This window comes from Lepisma saccharinum, chromosome 8 (genome assembly GCF_977018435.1).
Source record: "Lepisma saccharinum chromosome 8, izLepSacc3.1, whole genome shotgun sequence".
NCBI classification, from domain to species: Eukaryota; Metazoa; Arthropoda; class Insecta; order Zygentoma; family Lepismatidae; genus Lepisma; species Lepisma saccharinum.
The window spans coordinates 72,036,714-72,059,800 of record NC_139236.1 but is presented as its reverse complement, the minus strand read 5'-3'; the positions used below and the strand labels follow the sequence as shown (position 1 = coordinate 72,059,800).

General features: G+C 36.9%; 1 protein-coding gene across 2 annotated transcripts in view; it reads left to right on the top strand.

The window, feature by feature from the left end:
- Positions 1–23,087, top strand: part of LOC145991127 (retinol dehydrogenase 11-like) — an 80,282-nt gene that overhangs the window by 48,806 nt on the left and 8,389 nt on the right. For both annotated transcript variants that reach the window (XM_083126898.1, XM_083126897.1), the window contains exons 2-3: positions 3,168–3,349; positions 18,073–18,165. In XM_083126898.1, the coding sequence (XP_082983024.1) occupies positions 3,168–3,349; positions 18,073–18,165 (275 nt within the window). The remainder of the gene's footprint in view (positions 1–3,167; positions 3,350–18,072; positions 18,166–23,087) is intronic.

Here is a 23,087-nt window from a genome sequence, read left to right as displayed (position 1 = left end):
TTTCATTCAGAAAGTTAATTGAAGATAGGATGCTGTTGAAGTTTAAGTACACTTTATGCACATATAGGCTAATCGGTGAACCTTCAGTTTAAAGTTGGATCCTAACTACTATGTGCCTTCACACTGGATCGAACCTCTGACCCCTTGATTACAAGGTGACAGAAGATAGAATGCGACCTCCATGTTATGCACATCAGGCTCTTAGTTTATATGAACCGAACACCGCCTTAATATATATTTAACAACGTGTTAAGTAGTAAAAATCTTGTGTTGATTAGTCGTGGGAAGGCTACATCTGGGGCACTGGTCATCGTTACGCGTTCCGAAGTCAGAGACCCTAGGTTCGAACCCTGATTGATGTATAACCTGCAAAAGTATTTATTTATTTGTACTATTTGTCTTATGCCCGCATCACACGGAACTGTACTTCCAGTAGGTATGCCCTAGTTGGCGCTGGACTTGCTGTCAATTTGTTAGTTTTCGCCTCACACGATACTTATCAGCGTACTTGTCGATAGACTTTTGTTCCCATACGAGGGAAATTGTAATGGCGGCCGCGTGAGAAGTAAACAATGTATCATTTCACATTTTTAGAAGCCGATAACTATTCAATCGAGAGGAATAACGGTTCGTATAAAACGTTATTAGGTACAAAACAATAGCGCTGCTTAAATACATACTTTACAACGTTTACTGTACACGTATGGAAGCATATTTTAGTTGTTTCCAATGTAAACACCGTGCACTCGGCATAGATGGTATAACTCAACGCGCCTTTCATGCTGTATATTATACATTGCTGGAGTAACACTCGGAAACCACAGACAAAAGCGCTGCTTTGCATACTCACAGATTATCTTCACATGGCGAAGCTTTGCTCTGATTGGCTGTTCCACAGAATCCAGTCGAGGAAGCAAGTAGCAATTACAACATGTCTTAAGCCCCTATCACACGGAACTGGATTTCTAGTTGGAATGCCCTAGTTGGCGATGAACTGACTTTCTGGGTAGTAATCATGGCCGCCTGGCTGACTGCTTGACTGGTTTTGAGGAATAGGACATGTTCTAATTGCTACTAACTTCTTCGACTAGATTCTGTGGAACAGCCAATCAGAGCAAAGTTTGGCCATGTGAAGATATTCTGCGAGTTTGTAAAGTAGCCTTTTTTTGTCTGTGGTTTCCGAGTGCATACAACACGAAAGGCATGCTTACAATTGAAAAAGCTAAAATATTCTTCCATACGTGTATAGTAAACGTTGTAAAGTATGTATTTTATCAGCGCCGTTCTTCTCTACCTAAAACCATTTAATGCGATGCGATATTCCTCTCGGTTGGATAGTTATCGTATTTTAAAAGTGTGAAGTGATACGTTGTTTACATTATGTAGAACGTTCCATTATGGGAACGAAAGACTATCGACAAGTACGGTGTAACAAGTACCGCGTGAGGCGAAAACTAGCAAATGGGTAGCCAGTCCAGCGTCAACTAGAGCATTCCAACTAGAAATCCAGTGCTGTGTGATAGGGGCTTTATTCCTCCAAACCAGTCAAGCAGTCAGCCAGGCGGCCGGCCATGATTGCTACCTAGAAAGTTAGTTCAGCTCCAACTAGGGCATTCCTACTAGAAATCCAGTTCCGTGTGATAGGGGCTTTACTCTCCTTCGCTTTCTACCCCGTCGGTCGCGGCGAGAATGAATGATGATTAGATGAAATTATAAGAACAAACACCTACCAATCCTGATAGCCTTCGATGAGTCGAGTCCACTTCTTAATTTACTTGGATGCACACACATATATAAAGTGTTGGAATTAACCATAATGTAGGGATGGGAGTAAAATTTATTACTCCACACTTATCCTAAGTCAGTTAATTGAATCATTGCAATAGCATTATCAACAAAGTATTCTATTTAAGGCATATTTGTTAAATGCCGACTATTATATTACTTTTGAAAGTCCAACATTTTTACAACCTAAAACTATTAAACTCCAGAGGTCAACAGCCCTTTGAGGGCCTGGGACTGCCAGCTGCTTTTCATGGGGTGACGCGTGTCCCATCGCTCTTGTTTTCTGGCTTTCGAGACTGGAGTCCACTACTACTACTACTTCTACAATTACCCACTGTTTAGCCCATTGACCTTCAATAACCCAAAATCGTCAGTGCTCAAGGACGTATTTAGGGGTGTCCATGGGGTCCGGGCCCTCTGCGAAAGACCAAGTGCTAAAATTAAATAATCAAAATATAATTCTCTAGCAGTTATTATGTAATCAATGGTTATTTATTTCCTGCTGAACTTATTGCAAGGCAAGAAATTTGGCTCATATGACTTTGAAGGACAGTTCCAAAGATTTATGCACAGTACTTGATAATATGCAATAAAATATTAATCGGCAACTGTAATAGAAAATTAAAAGTGATCACCGTACAATTATATTTGCCTATTACATTTGTTTCTAACTCATTTATTGTTATTCAAAGAATATTCAATTCTTTACGTATTCTACATTAATTCCCTTGCCAGGGCAGTTGTTTTTATACAAATTTTGGCGATCTTAACTACACGTGAGCTAGATAATGAATACATGTTGTTCTATTCTCTTACCATATTTTTACCTATTCATGTAATAAACACAATACAATATTAATTAATTTACTTATGTAATTAATATTAATTTAATTTAATTATTCTAATTATATTATTATTATTATTGAGACACTTGGTCAGACCCCCCCCCGAAATGCATTTCTAGGTACGTGCCCGTACAGTGCTGTACAATTATGTCTTCCAGCTTAAGTAAAATTCTAATACTGATGATTAATGATAAATAAGAAAGTAAATACAATGATGAAATTCCCTGTCCCCGGTTGGAAATGAATTTATAAATCTCTATCCTGGAGAGAAAATAATCCGTGGCTTCTCCCTCCTCAATTTGAAAACTGCATGCATACGTGTGTGTGTGTGTGTGTGTGTGTGTGAGCGGGGAGGGCTGTATGCAAATAATTAGTTACACATCGTCCCTATGATTTGGATTGTAGCTAATAATGTTCTGTGGGTATGGTGATATTTATACATGCATAGATTTTGTAATATTATAGCTTTCACAAAGTTATATAATATTTGTTGCTGTTATTTCTTTTAACTGTTTATTTTCCTCTTGATGTTTCCAGAACTGACATCTCTTCGGCAACGATGAAGACGCTGAGGCGACTGATGAAGATCCTTGTCCTCCACGCCGCGTGGGCTTATTTGTTCTTCCTCGGCCTCTTCCAGGGCGCCCTGAGGAGAGTCAAGTACTTCAGCGACAGGAGGATGGACGGCATGACGGTCCTCATCACTGGGGGAGGCTCAGGTGAGAACAAACACGGTTTATTTGTAAAGAGGCATCGTCTTAATGTGTGTGTGTTGTCAAAATTTGGATTTGTTATTATTTTTTTTGTAAAAGGTGTAATGCAATTCATATCTTTCAAATTATTTTGAATATTATCTTATAGAATGATTCTTTTTTGGTTCATTTGCAAGTTCATTTATATTTACTTCAATTTATAAAACCATTATAACATACTGTGATTATTCTCATAGAATAATAAACTTAAAAGTGATAAGTAGGGCTAGGATTTTCATGACTTTTCTGCATAATAAGAGCATATTTTGATGGATGTTCGGTTATATCGTATCAATCCATAGGATTGTATGTTTATTTTATTAAGTCTCTCTGAACGCTTCATGTTGACCAGGGCATTCACTTGTTTTTCTCTCAGCTGTCTCAAGCCTCTTAGGCATGTTTACAATGCATTGTGTTGTGCCATGCAAACCTCCTGAGCATTCAGGAAATAGGTAACACTTCTGGGTTTGGTGTCAGCGGTTTGCATGGTAGCAATTATGATAATAAACACGATTCGGCGATTCGGCATCGAGGAAGAGCTCGATGGCCAGGGAATATAGAGGTGAGACAAGCTGGGAAGTGACTGGACTTTGGGAATTGAGTTGGTAGAGAGAGGAGGTCAGCAAGGCAGGAGGTCGATAGTGGAAGCACGCTCTGGTCAACAAATAGGAGAGAAGCGCACAGAGGACTTCGCTATTTTCATTCAGCTAAGAGACTTCAGTTAGACAGGTAATTATCCTACACCCAGCCATGATACAGGTTCAACGGTTCACAAAATCCAACGAGTTGCCATTGTCTTTTCAGTAGTTTAATTCCTTTGTGTAATTTGTACCTTTCGCATGCCAAGCAATAACTCGTCATGTCAATGACGAGTGGTCTCATCAAGAGGATGAATGATGAGTAGTTTACATCACCCCATCAGTTAACTGGTTCAGATCCCACGAACTTTAAGGTTCGTTACGTGGTGGAGATTAGCGGGTCTTTTCATTTTTTTTCAGAAAATGAAAAGAGTTACAGTTAAAGTTTTAACCAGTTTAAATTCAACCCCACCCCAAATTTTGTTACATGGTTTTAAATTCAAACTCACCCTAATATTTTGCTCATTTATGTAGTTTTGTTAGTATGTCCTTGCCATATTTTATTTTGAAAATACATAGGGCTTAAAGCTTTTGCATTTATGGGGGGAGAAGAAGTTATTGGTGCCATGATAGATGTCGAGCTTTCACCTTGCTGACGAACTCGACGAAACATTAGACAAATTATTGGATATAGCACGAGGAACTACAAGTTTTAATTTAGATGTCAGCGGCCCAGCTGCAAGTTCCACCCCCAAGTTTAAACGTAGCCCAATTTTAACTAGACGCCTTCAGCGAGAATTATTGGAAAAACAGAGATGTGAACCACAATTAGAGCAACAGGATCAGGATTTTAGAGATTTAGACCAAACACAATTCGCAACAATGGCTCAGTCGCAGTTTGTTCCCCCAACTATTTTAGAGGGTATCCCATTTCAGGGGATAGCCGGGGAGGACGTTTCAAAATTTTTAGATAAAGTAGATAGCCTTGCCATATTAAATGGATGGAATAATGCCCGTAAACTAGAATTATTTCCAGCCCTTCTGGCCGGGCCAGCATTACGGTGGTACCAATCCTGGAAAGATGGTACAGACAATCAGGAAGTTACTTACGAGGAGATACAGAAAAAATTTAAAGACGAATTTACAGGGTCCTTGGATCAACTCCAGATCGAGGAGCAAATTCGATATAGGTTACACAAAGAAACTGAGCCAGTTACGAATTATGTTCGGGACAAACAATTACTTCTACTCAAGGCAGACCCCAAAATGAGTATTCAACAACAGATCAAGCAGATCATATTAGGCTTACAGGTGGATTACATGAAAGATATCCACCATAAAGAGTATGAGTCTGTGCATGGGTTGCTTAAGGATTTAAAATCCTTTGAGAAACTCCAATTTTTGATGAGACAGCGCAAGCTGAAGGAATTGAGGTACGAAGAGCAAAGAGAGAGTTTATTCTCTCCTTTGCATAATACACCAGCACTTTCGCAACAGCAGCAGATTTTACTGCAGAGTAACAATCTGGCTACTGCTGAGTCAGCGCAAGCGCGACCCACTTCAGACATTGAGGCAAAATTTAAAGCATTGCAAAAGGAGGTTGAGCAACTTAAGTTATTTAACAATCCTCACAATACCAAAGCTCAAGTCCAGGCTCAGGAAACTGGTCTGGAAGCGAGATTAGCCAGTCTCACTTTGAGATTGAACAGCATGGAGGATCAAAAACAGAACCCTGGCACCGACTCATCTACTCCACAACAGTTTAGAGAACCTTTTTATAAGGATAATCATCAGTCAAGTAATAACTATAGAGGCTCCTATCGGGGTAATAATAATAGACGACAATACAACAGGGGGTACAGGAATGGACGTAATCATAATGGTAACAACTCAGATCGCAATAGGCGATACGGTAATACCCAACAATGGCGAGGACGTGGAAACTTCCGCGGACAGAACTCGCGGGGTTCCTCGTCTTCAGCAGGGCGAGACCAGGAACACAGGGAAGAGCAACGGGGGAGACCACGCTGCTCAATTTGTAATTACCCTAATCACACAGCAGCCACTTGTTTTCAGAACACGGAGGCTTTAAACGAACAATGACTGCCCATAGAAGAGACGTATGCGCAGATTTCGTTGGTAAACAGATATCAGTCTCTACTTTCCCCTATGAGGAATTAATTTATATTAACGCAGTATTAGGGGGACAACGTCAGAGGTTTCTCGTGGATTCCGGAAGCCAAGTATCCGTCACCAGTGATCGAGGCATTCCTACAACCGCCAAACGTTTCAAAATTCATACGGCCATACGGGGAGTTGCCAAAGAACAGATTGAAATTAAAGAGATTGTCCTATTAACTTTTGCAATAAACGGCCGCAATTTTACCCATCCTTTTCGGATGATTCCAAATTTTGAACATGGGACAATCCTGGGAAACGATTTCTTAAGAGCGCATAAGGCAAATTTGGATTTTGATCAAAATCGACTCACATTGAGGAGATTTGGTACTCCTCCGCGAAACCAATTAAGGACGGAACACCGAAAGACCTTTGACGTTTCCATAAAAGTTGCTAGTCTGATCAGGGATTTATATGTGCCGGAATTTGTAACTTCCAGACAAATAAGAATCAAACCTAGATCTCATTTGTGCATTCCTGTCAAATTGACAAATTCTAGTAATCAAAATTTAACTTATTTGGAGCCAGATTTACAGTTTCAAATGGACACAGGCTTAATGGTGCCTCGAGCCATTGTAAATCCGGAGTCATTTTTAATTTGGATTACTAATCCAAATTCTTACAAAGTTAAAATTAGAAAAGGGGCACGCTTAGGTACCGCAGAGGCATGGCAAAATCCAGTACCAGCTTCGCGTCATATTGCAGACGACGAAGGACCTAACGTTATGGTGACCAAGGAGACTGGCACCGTGACAAAACCAGTGCACGACATTACTAAATTTGACATAAATCCAGCATTAGAACCCGATCAGAAATTGCAACTTAGGCAATTATTAGAGAAGTATGTAGATGTATTTTCTTGGTCTGAGCAAGACATTGGTTGTGCCACTAATTATACGCATCGTATAAAGTTAAAGGACGATTCGGAATTTCACGTCCCAGCCTACCCTATACCAGTTCACCTGCGTAAGGAAATTAACCAGCAAATTGACAACCTGCTAGAAGCAGGGGTCATCAGTCCTACGACATCACCGTACAATTCACCAGTTTTTCTTGTCAAGAAGAAATCAGGAGCTTATCGCATGGTGCAAGATTTTCGATTACTGAATGCCAGGTCCGTTTTCGACGCAGTTTCAATTGGAAACATCTCAGAGATATTGCACAATATGGCCGGTAAGAGCTACTACTGTAGTGCTGACTTGAAACAGGGATTTTTTCAAATACCATTAGAAGAACAATCGAAAAAGTACACTGCCTTTACTATACCAGCCAGGGGACAATTTGCGATGAACTTTACACCTATGGGACATGTGACTTCTCCTGCGGCAATGACCCGATGTGTTCAGCTCGCTACAGCGGGGATGAACGACAACAATTTCGCTTTTTATATCGATGACATGTTTGTTTTTGCCAATACATTTAAGGATATGTTGGTCAATTTAGAGAAAATGTTTCAATGTTTACGATCTGCCGGATTGAAATTGGCTGTACCTAAATGTTCATTTGGATACTATGAGACAATTGCCTTGGGCCACAATGTGGGCAAATATGGCTATCGTATAAGTGATAGAATACTGTCATCCATTAAGAATTATAAGGTTCCCACCACCACGAAGAAGGTTAAAATGTTTTTAGGTCTTTGCAGCTACGTGAGGAAATATGTCAAGAATTTTTCTGATATTGCATCACCATTACAGGGTTTAATTCGTAAGGGCAAGAAATTTACATGGGGTCCTGAACAACAATCGGCATTTGAGAAATTAAAGGAAGCTCTAATTACTGCACCTGTTTTGTTACCGTACGATCCAGCGAAGAACACCAAGGTTTTCACCGATGCTTCATCTCATGCGGTCAGTGGCGTATTAATGCAGCCCAATGCAGAAGGAGAGTACTTGCCATGTGCGTACTGTAGTAGAACGTTGACCGACACTGAAAAAAGATTGAGTGTTATTGAGCAAGAATTAACAGCAATTTTATATGCTTTCAAATCATTTAGATTTTATCTTGTTGGGCGCCATTTTGATTTATACACAGACAACAAAGCAATTACGTACATTAGGACATCCCGTAATTTGAGCTCAAAGCTTCTTCGATGGAGCAACCTTTTGGAGGATTTTTCATTTACACCGATCCATGTTAAAACTACGGAGAATATCGCCGATCCCCTCAGCAGAGAATGTGGAGAAAATGTAGAGGATGGCAACACTGAAGAGGACATTCCCGAACCCAGGACACTTACTTTATTTGATGCAAGCACAGATGTCGCAGTACATCAGAGACAGGATTCATTTTTTGGCCCAATTATTAAAGTTTTGGAGGACCCAGACAGGGACGATGGAACATTACCCTTACACATCCAGAGGCAGGTCTATCATCATGTGTTGGAAGATGGATTATTGTATAGACAGCAGAAATTAGGAGCTACTACCAAGAAATTATTATGCATTCCCATGACGTTACGTGATTCTGTGATTGAGACACTCCACGCTTCACCCATAGGAGGTTCTCATCTTGGATTTACCAAGTGTTATAATGTGGCCTTACCAAGAATTTATTTTCCAAATATGAAGTTATTTATACAGAGGAAAATTAGGGAATGTATAACATGCCAGCAGAATAAACGCCGTCCAGGTCTACCAGCAGGGGAACTGTGCACCTTTCCCGCACAGAAGCCATTCCAGAGGATTTGTCTAGACTTTTCAGGCCCATATCCTCCTTCATCCAATCTTCGTCATCGATACATAATCGCTGCCACAGATTTTGGGACGCGCTATTTAATAGCCAAACCAGTTGCAGATTGCACGGCCAGTACAGCAGCAGAATTTGTGTACGAAGAGATAGTGTTACGCTACGGAGCCCCAAAGGATATTTACACGGATCGGGGATCTGCATTTAAATCTAAGCTTTTCCAGGAACTTGGCACTAAATTGGGAATCACCATCAAGTTTTCACCAGTCGGTCTTCATAACTCTATAGGTCTTTCGGAACGTAACCACGGGGTCTTACAGAGTATAATGAAGTGCTATGTTAATTCAAAACATACAGATTGGGTCCAATATTTACAGCCAAGTGTATTTAGTTACAATACTACCAGGAATCAGAATTTGCGGTATAGCCCATTCTTTTTAGTACATGGATTCCAACCTACTTTGCCCTGGGAGCTTGCATTGCACACACCAAGTTGTGAAAATGTGGAGAATGATGTACGGTTCCGAGTATTGGAGAAAGCAAGAACCAATGCTACGGATAACTTAGCAAAACGACATGTTGAAGTGAAGAAATATTATGATCAGAAGAGGAAACAGATCAAGTTTCAACCAGGCGATCAAGTATTAATTTTTGACAGCACCCAGAAAATTGGAACCGCACGGTGCTTTTCAGGTATTTATAAAGGCCCAGCTACAGTTATTCGAGAAGAGAATCCGAATACATACCTGGTGGAATTCCAAAATAAGCGCGGAAAGACAGTAGTGGACTCTATTGCCGTCCAGAGACTCAAAAAATATTATGCACCAGATGACGGTGAAGGCGAAGAAAATTTGGCAGGTGAAGATGAAGATCAGCAAGAGGACAACGCGGACTCACGCGCGGACAATGGTCACTAAAATTGAAAATTTATATAAGTAACAGATTTAACATTTTAATTCACTTGCGTGACATAATAATAATTTATAATAAAATAGCACTAATAATATTAATAATTAAAAGCAGACTTATTATTTAATAATGTGCTTTAGGCACAAAAGTTTTTGCAGTATGTAATAATACTAGCTCAGTGAATACATCACTAGAATTTTATAGTTACTCTTCAGAAGAAGGTATATGATTATATTAGCAAAGTTTATTTTTAAGCGCCAGTTATGAGAATATTTATATTATATGAATATGTAGACGTCGACGTCAAGATTTTATTGCGCTCCACTAACAAGTATTTTCCTTCGGATATTGGATCATGACCAAAATCCTGGAAATCCATTCTGCCATCGCAGAATGATTATGAGTAAACCACAACGGTTTTAGTTTTAAAGCTTTGCCACAATAATATGCTAAGCATATTTTAGAATGAGTAGAGAGAATTAAAGATTCTTCAAGTTTTAGTGATGTTAGTATTTTAATGCATTTAAAGATCGCATAAATAATAATTATTATTTTATTTCAGGTAGTCAGGAGTAAATCAGTCTCAAAATTTTTTCCTTACCTTGTACCTCAGTACGGTTCGATTGATTTCAAAGAATTTAAACATAAAGTTCACACCTGAAAATAAGATAAGTTAACCAGTGCTAATAAATTTAGAGAATAAATAAATTATATTAAATAAATAAATCACGCAGATAATTTGAGCCTAGAGTCAGAAATAATTAAAAGTTGAGTTAAAATATTTACTAATTAGACTAGGCAGGCTTAAAGTACGTGTTAGCTTTGAAGAACTGTTTGTTTTGATTGCCTAAGCAACATGAAAATCATTGCGATTTTAGTTATTTTAAACGGATTACTTCCACACGTAAAAGCTTCTAATTTTATTTATCTGTTGAACAAGTCCTTTGACTATCCTTATAATATAATTACAATTTTATTATTAACAACATTTATTATTAGTATTTTTATAATTTTCATAATCTGTTATTTTCAATGTCACCGCAAGAAATCTATTACTTATGACCATGAGTGTACCAACGAATTACCGTTAAGCAAACTTAATGATTCACCGCCCATTGAGCAGATTTACGACGATATTGCACCAATTGTTGAAGTGGTACCATTGAAAACAATAAATCCGCCGCTGCCGCCTCCACTCCCTCAGTCCATTATTATTCAACCTAGGGTACAAGAAGAAGTTCAGGATGCATCCAGAAATAGTTTAGTCACTAAAGACGACAGTATAGATTTGCCGAAGAATATGTTATTCGTTAAAGATAGAGTTCAGACATTTGCCGTAAGCAAGGGTCCTAATTTTGTTCCAAACAGTCGCAAAATGGAAAGTGAATTGCCTATTTCACACTGTGTTCAGCCAGTTGTACAAATTTAAGAGTTATTTGCGAATCAGTCACCAGTAAAAGTCGAGAAAGTTTCAAGTGTTACTTTAAAAGCAGAAAGTAAGCCAAATTTTCAGGTTCCCGAACCTGTTGTTTCGTTTACAGACCACATTTTCTACGACTTCATGTTCACCTAGAATTTTATATTAATTACGATTCAAATTTTAAGTATTATTCATTTTTTTTACGTTTGATTGTACCTTATGCAAGGTTTATTAGTCATTTAGTTTGCTAACAGCTTCCCAACTGTTGTTATTTTACGAGCACGGAAGTGTTCTAGTAACACGCTATCGTAAGCGCAACGAAGTTTTTTTTTTTTTTTCCTCTCATCCAATTTATTACGTCATTTCAAGTCCTTGACTTTATTTCGAACTCCCGCAGCGCTTACTAGACTTTGTTCGTAGTAAGTTAAAGTTTTGTAAACAGTTACGCGTCATTCAATGTATCAGCGAACCATCGCCTTGCATTTTCTCTCTCCGTTCCTTTGCTTGCTGCTCGAAACAGCGACCTTTTCCCCTCCACCTCCCGAACGGAACCCGAACTTCCCCGAAGTCGCCGATCACGGCAGCGAACTTGACTGAGCTTTCGTTGTCGCCATAGAGAAATTTTCAGTTACGTCCAGCGACCACAAATGCAACCTTGCACAATTTAGAATGTCTGGTATCAGCGAATTCTTTTCTGCACTCAAGCGCTCTCCCGAGTACTTTTGAACACGCTAGAAGCTTAGGAAACACTTAGCATTGAGATTACATCAGCCAGGGGCGGTCGTCCATTAAAATTTTAGGGGATCAGTTTAGTTACGCATATAGCCATCAGAATTTGATTTTTACGATAGAACGTTATGTCAACAATGTTAGGGATATTTTGTTCTATATAGATTAATTTTTTCCGTAAAACGTCGCATTTATGCACTTCAGGTTAATCACGACCAATTATTTTACAAAGGAACAACAAGACGAATTTTTTTTTTTGCAAAATTTTCCCGTTTTCATAGATATATTTATAGTAAGTAAAAATTTTTGGGACATTGACGCATTTTTTTCATTAGAATCAGGATAGAGATAAACGAAATTTTGATAAAATCAGGGAAATTTCTACAAAAGGGCAATTTTAGCACTTTATGCACTTAGAGTAATCAAATTTGTCAGCAACATGCCAAGGCTAAGCCTCGGTGATTAGCACAGGCATGTGCAGCAAAAGTCGCCACGGCATCGTTAGCCTTTCCAAATTTAAACAGAGTGGTTTATCACAAATGTTGAATTTGAGAAATTATTATTATTATTAGTCAGTTTTAGGAAAATTTTGTTCACTTACCCTAATCCAAGTTGAAGTCGAATACTTTCCACTCCTTGCAACCGAGAAATAGGTCCCCTAGCCACAGGAAGTCTTCCTGCAGCATATCCAGCTCCCGCTGGAGGTAGAGCCTTCTGCGGAAGTTTCGGGAACCGGTTGTCAAAAGCTGCTCCCGTTTTTTAATTTCCTCCCAATACTCCCGCACAAGGTCCTCCAGTTGGGATAGGGTCCCTATTTCTCGGAGCACCCTATCCTTAATAGCATAATTTACAATCAATTTGGTTCTCCAACCCCACGTTGGACCCAGGAGCACTAGGGGGAGGTAGTTGAGTATGTTTTCTGCGATTTCTGGTACTCTCTCCAATTCACTTATCCAGAAATCGTACGGCTCGATATCTATGTGGCCCATGATTTTCACTCACTGAAGAGTTGCGGTATCCTTTCCATCCTTCGCATGATATTGCTGATGTGGTATTTCCCACCCCTTCCCTAACATCGATCTAGTTACTTATCTGATCCCATACTTTGTTATTACATCAGCATAATTTTAGCCTTACTAAGGTATATATCCCAACGTCAAGCTGTACTGATGCAGGAAAATTTTTTTTTACAGAAGCATGGCTACTAGCAGAATTACTTTCCTATTTTGGATTTTAATCCTACTCCTATCCCTGATTCATTTTAGTGGATCTTTACCCAACAATGAACAGTCGCAAGACATATTTTTTAAATCATTAGGCTTATATTATGAGAGACAAGGGTTAACCATTCATAGTAGTAAGAATATTTTTACAACTGTGAATATATTCATCGATGCACATATTCAGGCTGACAATGATTCCGCATGTGCGCAATGGAAAGTCATTCATAATGATACCAGCACCAAAATTAATGATTATCTTACCGAAATTTCTCAGTATTTCCCATGTAAATTTACAGTAGGAGACGTAAGGCCTAATTGCCAAAATTTATATCAGAATGTTACTAATATTCATAACAGGGAAAAGAGGCAGATTTTTCTTAATTTAATAAATTTGTTTAGTGCAGGACTTTCGGTTTTCAACACCATGTCAGTTCATCATTTATCCCAATCAGTTAAAACTTTAGCAGCCAATCAACATCATATTATTCAAGAAGTACAGAATATGAAACAGAGTCAAGTAAAAATGGTGAACATTGTTAATGGGATTTTGGTAGTTTTAAAGCAATCAGTTTTGCATTTAAAGGAAGAATTATTAGCCAAATTTTGTTACGATTATAATGAAGAGAGACACATAGTTGCCTTATTGCACGCCTCTGAGATGATTGAGCGTTTAGATTTTATAATTATGGAAATAGCCTCAGGAAAATTTTCTTATCACATTTTAACTCCTAATTGGCTCCGTACATTTATTCAGCATCATCCCGATTTTAAAGATTCACTTTATAAAACAGACATAGGATTATTTTATTCATTGACCAAAGTATATTTGATTAATTATGAACCCAGTAGTAGATCATTTCATTTACTTTTAGAGACACCTTTAGTACAGATGAATGACATCGCTCCTATTTTTAGAGCAGTTAACTTAGGCATTTTGCATAACAATTCATGGTCTCGCATTAGAATCCCAGAGTTAACTTACAGTATGCAACATAAGGGAAGTCCACGATTAGTGCAAATTGTTGAGAGTGCATGCGAGCTTAAAAACTTTTTTTATCTCTGTTCGCATAGTGAAGTTACCATCGATAGAGATGTACAGTGTTTAGAGGATTTACTTCTACACAACAGTTCAGTTTCTTGTAGTTTTGAAGTAAAGTCTATTACTGACAATAAATTATTTCAGTTTATCAGAACACGCAATGGTATTTTAATATCAGGTTCAGGTCAATTTATTGTCATTCAGAATTTGAATAATAATTTGAACACGCATAGATCAGTTCAGCTTACCGAAGGCCAATCTTTATTTTTTAATTATCAGGATTTTTCGCAAATTATTGTGGATCAACAAATTTTACACACAAGAATGTTAGCTTTTGAACAAGTAAAAATGAAGGAAATTGAGTTACTACCTAATATTCCCAAGAATTTATCTGATTTCACTATTCCCCAATGGACTCCGCTTGAACTTGCTTTAAAACAACTTAATCAATCAATTAGTAAGAACATTTCATTTCAAGAATTAGTTCTAAACCCTTTGCCCATGTCAATATTAGTTTTTATTATTTGGAATATTTTATTAACCGCAACCCTAGGATATTATTTGTATAAACATTATCAGCTTTCTAAACAGATTAAGTCAGAGCAGCGCAGTAATAATTAATAGGTTAAGGCAACACATTAATCATGGACATTAATATTTTTAATTACGGTTGGATATTTTATTTAAATTTTCCTTATTTATTTTCAAAAAGTTATGGCAATTATTTTATCAATTTATTTTAATCATATTTTATTTTTGATGAGACAATTTAATTTAATTTTAAAAGAAAAGGCAGTGGAAATTAGTTGGTTTTGTGTACATGCGTACTTGAATTATATATACCCATCCTATTGCAATTTCCTTTCTTTGTCATAATTTTTCCCTTTTAACCTAACCTGTCTATACGGAACGCCATGGACAAGCAATGCCTACACCATCCATGGGCATTTTTCATGACGGACATCCGCAAGCAGTCTACTATTACCAGGCAGAAAGACTGAGTATCATTCTACGAGGGAGACATGCAGACATTTTAAGTACTATTTCAAGAAGAGACTCGTCACCACCAATTTGAGGGAGACATGCAGACATTTTTACTTATTACTGCACGGAGACTACCTTTTACATGAAGGATGTACAACCATACATTTCCCAATATAGCGGACTACACATTATCAACAACACCTAGTGATGGAGCTAAATAAAATTCCCCTCCACACTGTTTGCAGTTAAAACAACAACTTTTCCCCATCTCCGAAGTTTTACGGGTAATTTACTACATTTTTACATTGCCCCAATGCAGTCAAGACGACAAGCAATCCAGAAAGAAGAGGAAGCAGAGAAAACATACATTCTACAAACAGCAGTTCTGGTCACAAACAATAATTACAGAATTGTGCTACAGTGTTTCTACACATACACATGTGAGCTCCTATCATGTGTATCTATTTGGTCATTTAACATGCATTATGGGAAACAGTACTTTTCCATAGTCCTTATATACATTTTCAGTTTTGTGTCATGCATAAGAACTAGTTTTATATGCATTTAAGTTTACATTTTACTGCAAGGAAGCGACAAGCATCAGTGCATCAATTAGTGCATATTTTTGTTTTAAGAAGAAGTTTTTACAATGGATATCCAATTGCACATGCAAGCTATAACAAGCATAGCTACAGTACTTTCAAACACTGCAGACAGTATGCTTTAGTTTTATGCAAATGTTTTTTCCAAATAGTTAATTGTGTTTCACCAATATGGTACATAATTAGAAATACAATTGCACATTGAACATTTTCTGATATTTTTAATCAGAGTAGACAGTTGATAAAATACTGCAAGATTATTTTTTTTTATGTGTGTGCAGACATACAAAGGTATTCACCAAGCCATATATATGTATACAGTGTACAGATTAATGTAGAAGAGAAAATGGAACGCTATAATTAAGTTTTTACCAGCGACAGTTATCAGAGTAACCAATTATATACATTGAATAGTGTATAATACTACATTGGAATGTGCAACACAGCCATGCAAGTTCATATATTCAACGATGTTAGGAGTGCACTAGCTACGTAGTTCGTAAAACATACGCACTTTGATATGATCAGGTTTTCACACGGACAAAACAGTGAGATGTGACAATGTTTTGCATGCTTACTTACGTGTACTTACTTGTGCACTTTTTTAAGGTTTTTTTTTTATGTGTTTGAAGAGTCTATATCAAGTGGAATATAAACAACATTGTGAATTCCGTTCCATCTTGCACGACGCTCCAACCGCTTGCTTCGCGAAACACACAGAGTCGTTATCGCGTGGCGAGGGATCACAGACTCTTGACTAGGAGCAGATTAATGAGCAATTCTACATGAAAACATTACGTACACGCACATGTGATACATTAAGAGTTTTTTTCGCTTAACGACACGAACGTTTGTGATTTCTAGTCCTATAATAGTATATATTATTGTTTTTACATCGTATAAACATACGAATTTGTTAGTATTAAGGGTATTATTCATTTTTAGAGTTTAGGGAATAAATTTTTTTTATTCAGGCTACGGCAAACAACAGACAAGTTATGTTTTGGTGGATTTATTTATTTTGTATATTTGGTTTTTTAAGAAAATATATGGAATTGGCGAACCTGAGTCATGTCAAGCTTTGCGATTTGACTTTTAAATTTTCAAAGGAAAATTTTTCCTAGGCGGCGCGAACGTATCAATCCATAGGATTGTATGTTTATTTTATTAAGTCTCTCTGAACGCTTCATGTTGACCAGGGCATTCACTTGTTTTTCTCTCAGCTGTCTCAAGCCTCTTAGGCATGTTTACAATGCATTGTGTTGTGCCATGCAAACCTCCTGAGCATTCAGGAAATAGGTAACACTTCTGGGTTTGGTGTCAGCGGTTTGCATGGTAGCAATTATGATAATAAACACGATTCGGCGATTCGGCATCGAGGAAGAGCTCGATGGCCAGGGAATATAGAGGTGAGACAAGCTGGGAAGTGACTGGACTTTGGGAATTGAGTTGGTAGAGAGAGGAGGTCAGCAAGGCAGGAGGTCGATAGTGGAAGCACGCTCTGGTCAACAAATAGGAGAGAAGCGCACAGAGGACTTCGCTATTTTCATTCAGCTAAGAGACTTCAGTTAGACAGGTAATTATCCTACACCCAGCCATGATACAGGTTCAACGGTTCACAAAATCCAACGAGTTGCCATTGTCTTTTCAGTAGTTTAATTCCTTTGTGTAATTTGTACCTTTCGCATGCCAAGCAATAACTCGTCATGTCAATGACGAGTGGTCTCATCAAGAGGATGAATGATGAGTAGTTTACATCACCCCATCAGTTAACTGGTTCAGATCCCACGAACTTTAAGGTTCGTTACGATATTCAGCATATTTTCGCTTTTTCAAGAAATATAGTCATTTTCAAAGTGGATTCGTTCTTCTCCCATGTTCACTCGAGGTTTTTTTTATTTTTTATTTTTTGGACTGCATCAAAATCTCTTTCATTTTTATTTGAAAATTTACAGACAGTATTCATTGTGCATTGCAACTCAGGGCTCATAAAGTGAACTAAAAATAGTACGTATGTGAAAATATCTCAACATATGTTAGATAGATATTGATGTTTGAAACAGTCCAGTTATAAGGGCATATTTTTCAAACTATAGTGCATATTTTTTTAAAATTTTAGGTCATAAGAGCATATTTTATTTGGCATATTTTGGGGATTTTTAGGTCATAAAAATCCTAGCCCTACTGATAAGTAAGACAATAGCAATTAAGAAGTTTGATTTAAATTATGTTACATCTTTGACGAAAGTAGTCGAAAATATTCATACTTGGATCCCAAGACCACTCGATTACAAGGGAGAGATTATTCATCAACTTATTCATTAACTTATTCATTTTCAGGTCTAGGAAAAGTAACGGCCTTCGATGTGGCTAGAAGAGGCGCCAAAGTGATTCTAGCCTGTTTGTACATGGATGAAGCAAGAAAGACTCAAGGTAAGGGAATTAATTACATGCTACTCCAATAGTGAGTTCTGGTTGCATCCAGTACGAGCAAAACATGTTGCACTGATAAGTGATAGGGATGAATTCGAGGAACTATGGTGCAGTGTTTCTTTTCAGAAATACATGCAGGTGGGCCCTAATATACTGCAGTTATCGGTCACAATTGGTAACTTTCTCGCACTTAATCTACGGCCTGCTAAACTCCTACTCTACAAACTTTTATTTATCTAGAGTGATTTTCTAAAACAACTGTGATTTTCGTTTCTTTACCTCCGAAAATGTCGCCTGGACAAAGACTTGAAAATAACAGCAGAATTCGGAATATCCGCAAACAGGAAATATCGATTTTCTTGGTCACCATCTTGGAACATTTCCAACGATTTCGCTCAAATACAAGATCAGTCATTGAAGATATCTAGCATCCATATAATTTTCAGCGTAAAAACTCTAAACTTGCTGCAGTTTTCATGGTCACAATATTAGCAACTGGCTTCCGTTTCGACCCTTCATCTCTCCTAAAGTTAAAAATATAACGTCTTTATTAAGAAATTATACTTGAAACTATGCACTAAAATCACTGCGATTTCAGTTTCTAAATCTTCGAAAATGAAACGTATGGTTTATGTGTGAAAAAAAAGTAACCACAAGAAAATCGGAATTTTGTCAGTTGTCTTGAAATTCATTGACAGATTTCTTTCAAATATAACACGAATGTAGAAGATGTACAAATTTAATCTTTATATTTGCGACAATGAATGTAGGTAGAAATCTATTAATTGATTCACTGCTAAATTACTCACTATATTCAGAAAATTTCTTCGCAAAGATTTGGTTCAATGCATACCCTCAAACCACGGATGAGTATAATTCCTTGTACTCCGAAAATTCTTTCAAAAACAGTTTTGAAGACATTTGAATAGCACAGTAACCCGCGCGTAACATATGAAAAATACTTTCTTTGTTCGTCAACGTCGTCCGATTTCACCCAAATTCAATAGCGTTCCTATATTTTGAGATATTTATCTGTAATAAGAATTTCGGCTAAACCGCTCTGAATTTACTGGAATTGATCGCAAAATTGACAACTTGCCCATTTTGCACAACGACACTCTTAAATTATAGTTTAAAGATATTGTTCCGAAGTTCTAGTACAAAATCTAACGTAATACTTCTGTGAGTTCCATGATATTAAAAATGTAACCTACATAACGTTGACAAAATGTTGAAACCTGTGGGATGTCTTTGTAAAATTCACTAAAATCTTGGTTCTTACATTTGGATGGTTCAAGAAACGTCATAGTTTTGGTGATGCTTATGAGAACTGGTCATATTACAAGTTAACAAAATTCACGGGAAAAAAGGGGACCCCTCTCCCTACCGATATATATTTTGCTTGTTCCCCGGTAACAAATCTCCTAAAAGTAATAATTCTCGAATGCCATCTTACCCGGTGAATTCACATACTGTTCGGAACCTAATTAAACTGTAGACCCAGTCCCAATTAGCATATCCGTTCATAAAGTGAACTTAAAACTCAAAGCAAACAAACATCCAACCAGGTCATATTTTAGTATCCGTTTTAAGGAAGATAAATTAATCTACATTTTACTTGATTTTTTTTATTTGGGTGGTATATTCTTGTTATTAAGATAAATATAATTTTTTTAATAGTTTTCGTTTAATCTTTTCGCTATGAATGTGACCCTCATACTTTCATAATGGCTGAAGATGTACGTATTTTTTTTTTTTATAAAATATTTATTGGTTGTGGACAAAATCCATGCACCAGTTAACAATTTATCAATTGGTATTATATACATGTATGCACTTAATATTTACTCACAATTATTCCTTTCATAATAAATAGTTTCCAAATTGCATTACACTTTTACAGAATTATATTAGACTTATTAAGATATTTTGTAAGAATATGGATTACCGAGGATGAAGGTGAAGTCAGTAAACAAGGCAGTGTCAGTGGCGCTTGATGTCCACTCCTGTACAATTCCTGTAAAAATGGTTCTCTGTAAGTTTCATAAAGTTTGCATTGAAATATAATGTGGTTTGGAGTTGCAGTATATTCATTGCACAAACAAACTGGTGAAGTCACTAAATTCTTCTTGTAAAGGTGAGCTGCGGCGATAGTGTGATTTAACCTGCAGCGCATTATAGTTGTGAGGGAACTCCGGGAGAGCTGAATCTGTTTAAACCAACATTCCTTTGGAATTCTTTCTTGTATAGAATAGTAGGCCTTACCGCATTGAGTGCCAGTATTTGTCCACAAGCTTTGCCAGTCAGTAAATAGTATTTTTCTAGTGTGTGATTCCAAAACTACGGACGGAATCTTTATTGAAAGCGGCCGTTGGATTGTTTGATTCGCTGCATATTTTGCCAAAGTATCTGCTATATTATTCCCTTCTATTAAAGAATGTCCAGGTGTCCAAATAAAGTTGATATCATATCCCAATCTCGTTAATTTCAGTGTGAGTATTCTTATGTTAACAATGTACCATTCCGTATGACATGACCATGATGCAAACTGTAAAGAATTTAGCACAGAGGCTGAATCGGTTGCAATTAGAACTGAATTTAACTTCTTCTTTTGTACATAAAGCAATGCCTGTCGTATTGCAAAAGCTTCTGCAGTGTAAATGGACAGATACGATGGCAAAGGAAAAATTTTGAATTCTGCAGAATTATCACAGTAAAATGCTGCTCCTGTTTTTCCAGACGTTGATTTTGAAGCATCTGTATATATGTGATATTCACATTGTAATTTTGAATGTATGTAGTCTTGATATATATTATTTGAAATTGTAGGGATTGTCTTCCTGAAAACTCTACTTGGGTAGGCAGGAAAATGAATTCTCATGGGAGATATCATATTGAAGTAGTCTGTCATGAAGCATGGTGCATTAGGTAAACGAATAATATTAGCTTGAAATTTATTAATGTCCTTATAGGCATAATATAGTATAGGTAATCTGGATTTATATTTTGCTGTACGTCTGTTGAGCATCAAAGAGTCTAACAATTGAGGTTTTGGTATGATCGGAGATGTCGTGTTGGCAATTTTCTTAAGTAAAAATTTGCTCGCAAGATATTTAACTCTAAGTTTGTATGGTGGATCTCCCACTTCTACGAAAGTTGCTTGTTTTGGAGTTCCTTTCCAAAGGCCATAAATCCTGGATAAACTGCTATATTGGATAGAAGATAGCGTGTTAAAAGCCCAACTTAGATTATCATTGTACATAAAGGAACCATACTCTAGTCTTGAGTTTAGCATCTGTTTATGGATCTGATGTAATAATTTAGGATCAGCACCCCACTTTTTCTTAACTGTCAACATTTTTATTATGTTAAACACTTGAGATCCCTTACATTGTGCCAGTTCTACTTGTGACTTCCATTTAAGTTTTTCATCTAATATAAGTCCCAAAAATTTATGACTTCTTTGTTGACTGATAGTTTTTCCGTTTATATTTATTGATATGCATGAATGAGATCTCTTCTTATTAAAAACTACCACCGAAGACTTATCTGGATTTACTTCAATTCCATTGATATCACACCATGATGATAATTCATCCAGAGATTTTTGAATTTTTTGAGCCCCTTCTTGAATATTTTTACTACTAGTGTATATAACAATATCATCTGCATATTGTAATAGACGAGTGTGTTGAAGAATTTTTGAGCCTAAATCTGCCGTGTACATATTAAATAGCATGGGACTCAGCACTGCTCCTTGTGGTAGACCTTTATGTGTATAACGTGCGGTGGATAACTGTCCTCCATATCGAATGTACAACTTACGTGCCAATAATAATTCAAGAATACTCTTTATAAAATTACGTGGAACGTTCATTTTCTCCAATTTTTGTAACAGTATATTTGGAAGGACAGAATCATAGGCGCTACTTAGATCGAGAAAAACTACGATACAAAATTCCCGCCGTATGAAAGATAGCCATATATCTAAAATTAATGTCGCTAATACATCTACTGTTCCAGTTCCTTTCCTAAATCCCATCTGATGTTTCGGTAATTTCTGATTATATTCGACCCACCATGTGAGTCTGTTCAGTATTAAATGTTCATATAATTTAGCAAGGCATGATGACATTGCAATAGGTCTATAGTTCGTATGTATTCCTGATTGTTTACCTGGTTTTAATATGGGTATTATCACCACTTCTTTCCACTGTGATGGAATTTCTCCACTATTCCATATTGAATTGTATGTATTTAGTAAAATTTCATATCCATTCAAAGGCCAGTGTTGAATACATTCGTATGTAATACCATCTAAACCTGGAGACGTTTTCTTTCGTTTATGAACAACATATTCTAATTCATCCATAGTGAATAGCGATTCTAACGTTGATGTTTCTGGATATTTCATAGAGTTTAACAATTGACAAAGATTAGTTTCAACCGTATCTGGTGTCAACTTGCGGTGAAATTCTTTTATCCAGGCTGAATTGATATCTCCTCCAAAATAATGACAAGTATTATTATTGGACATACTTCTTATTATTTTCCAAGTCATTGAAATAGAAGAATCTTTAGTTAATGTAGAACAAAATGACTTCCAAAAGTATGATTTTGATTTCTTTAGGAACCTCTGAGTTTTTGCTGCAATTTCTTTATATCTATAAAATGATTGATGGTAGGATTCTCCTTATAATTTATGTATGCTTTTTGTCGTTCGTTTACCCATTTCTGGCAATCCGTTGTCCAGCACGGAGTCACTTTTCTTCTAGATCCAAAATTAGATATTGTTGCATTTATTTGTTCTTGTCGAATGAGAGACACCAATGTGTCATACGATACTTCTTGTTTCAACAATTTATTCTTTATTGCATTGTTTACATTTCCGGAGAATTTCTGCCATTCAACCCTTCTTGTAA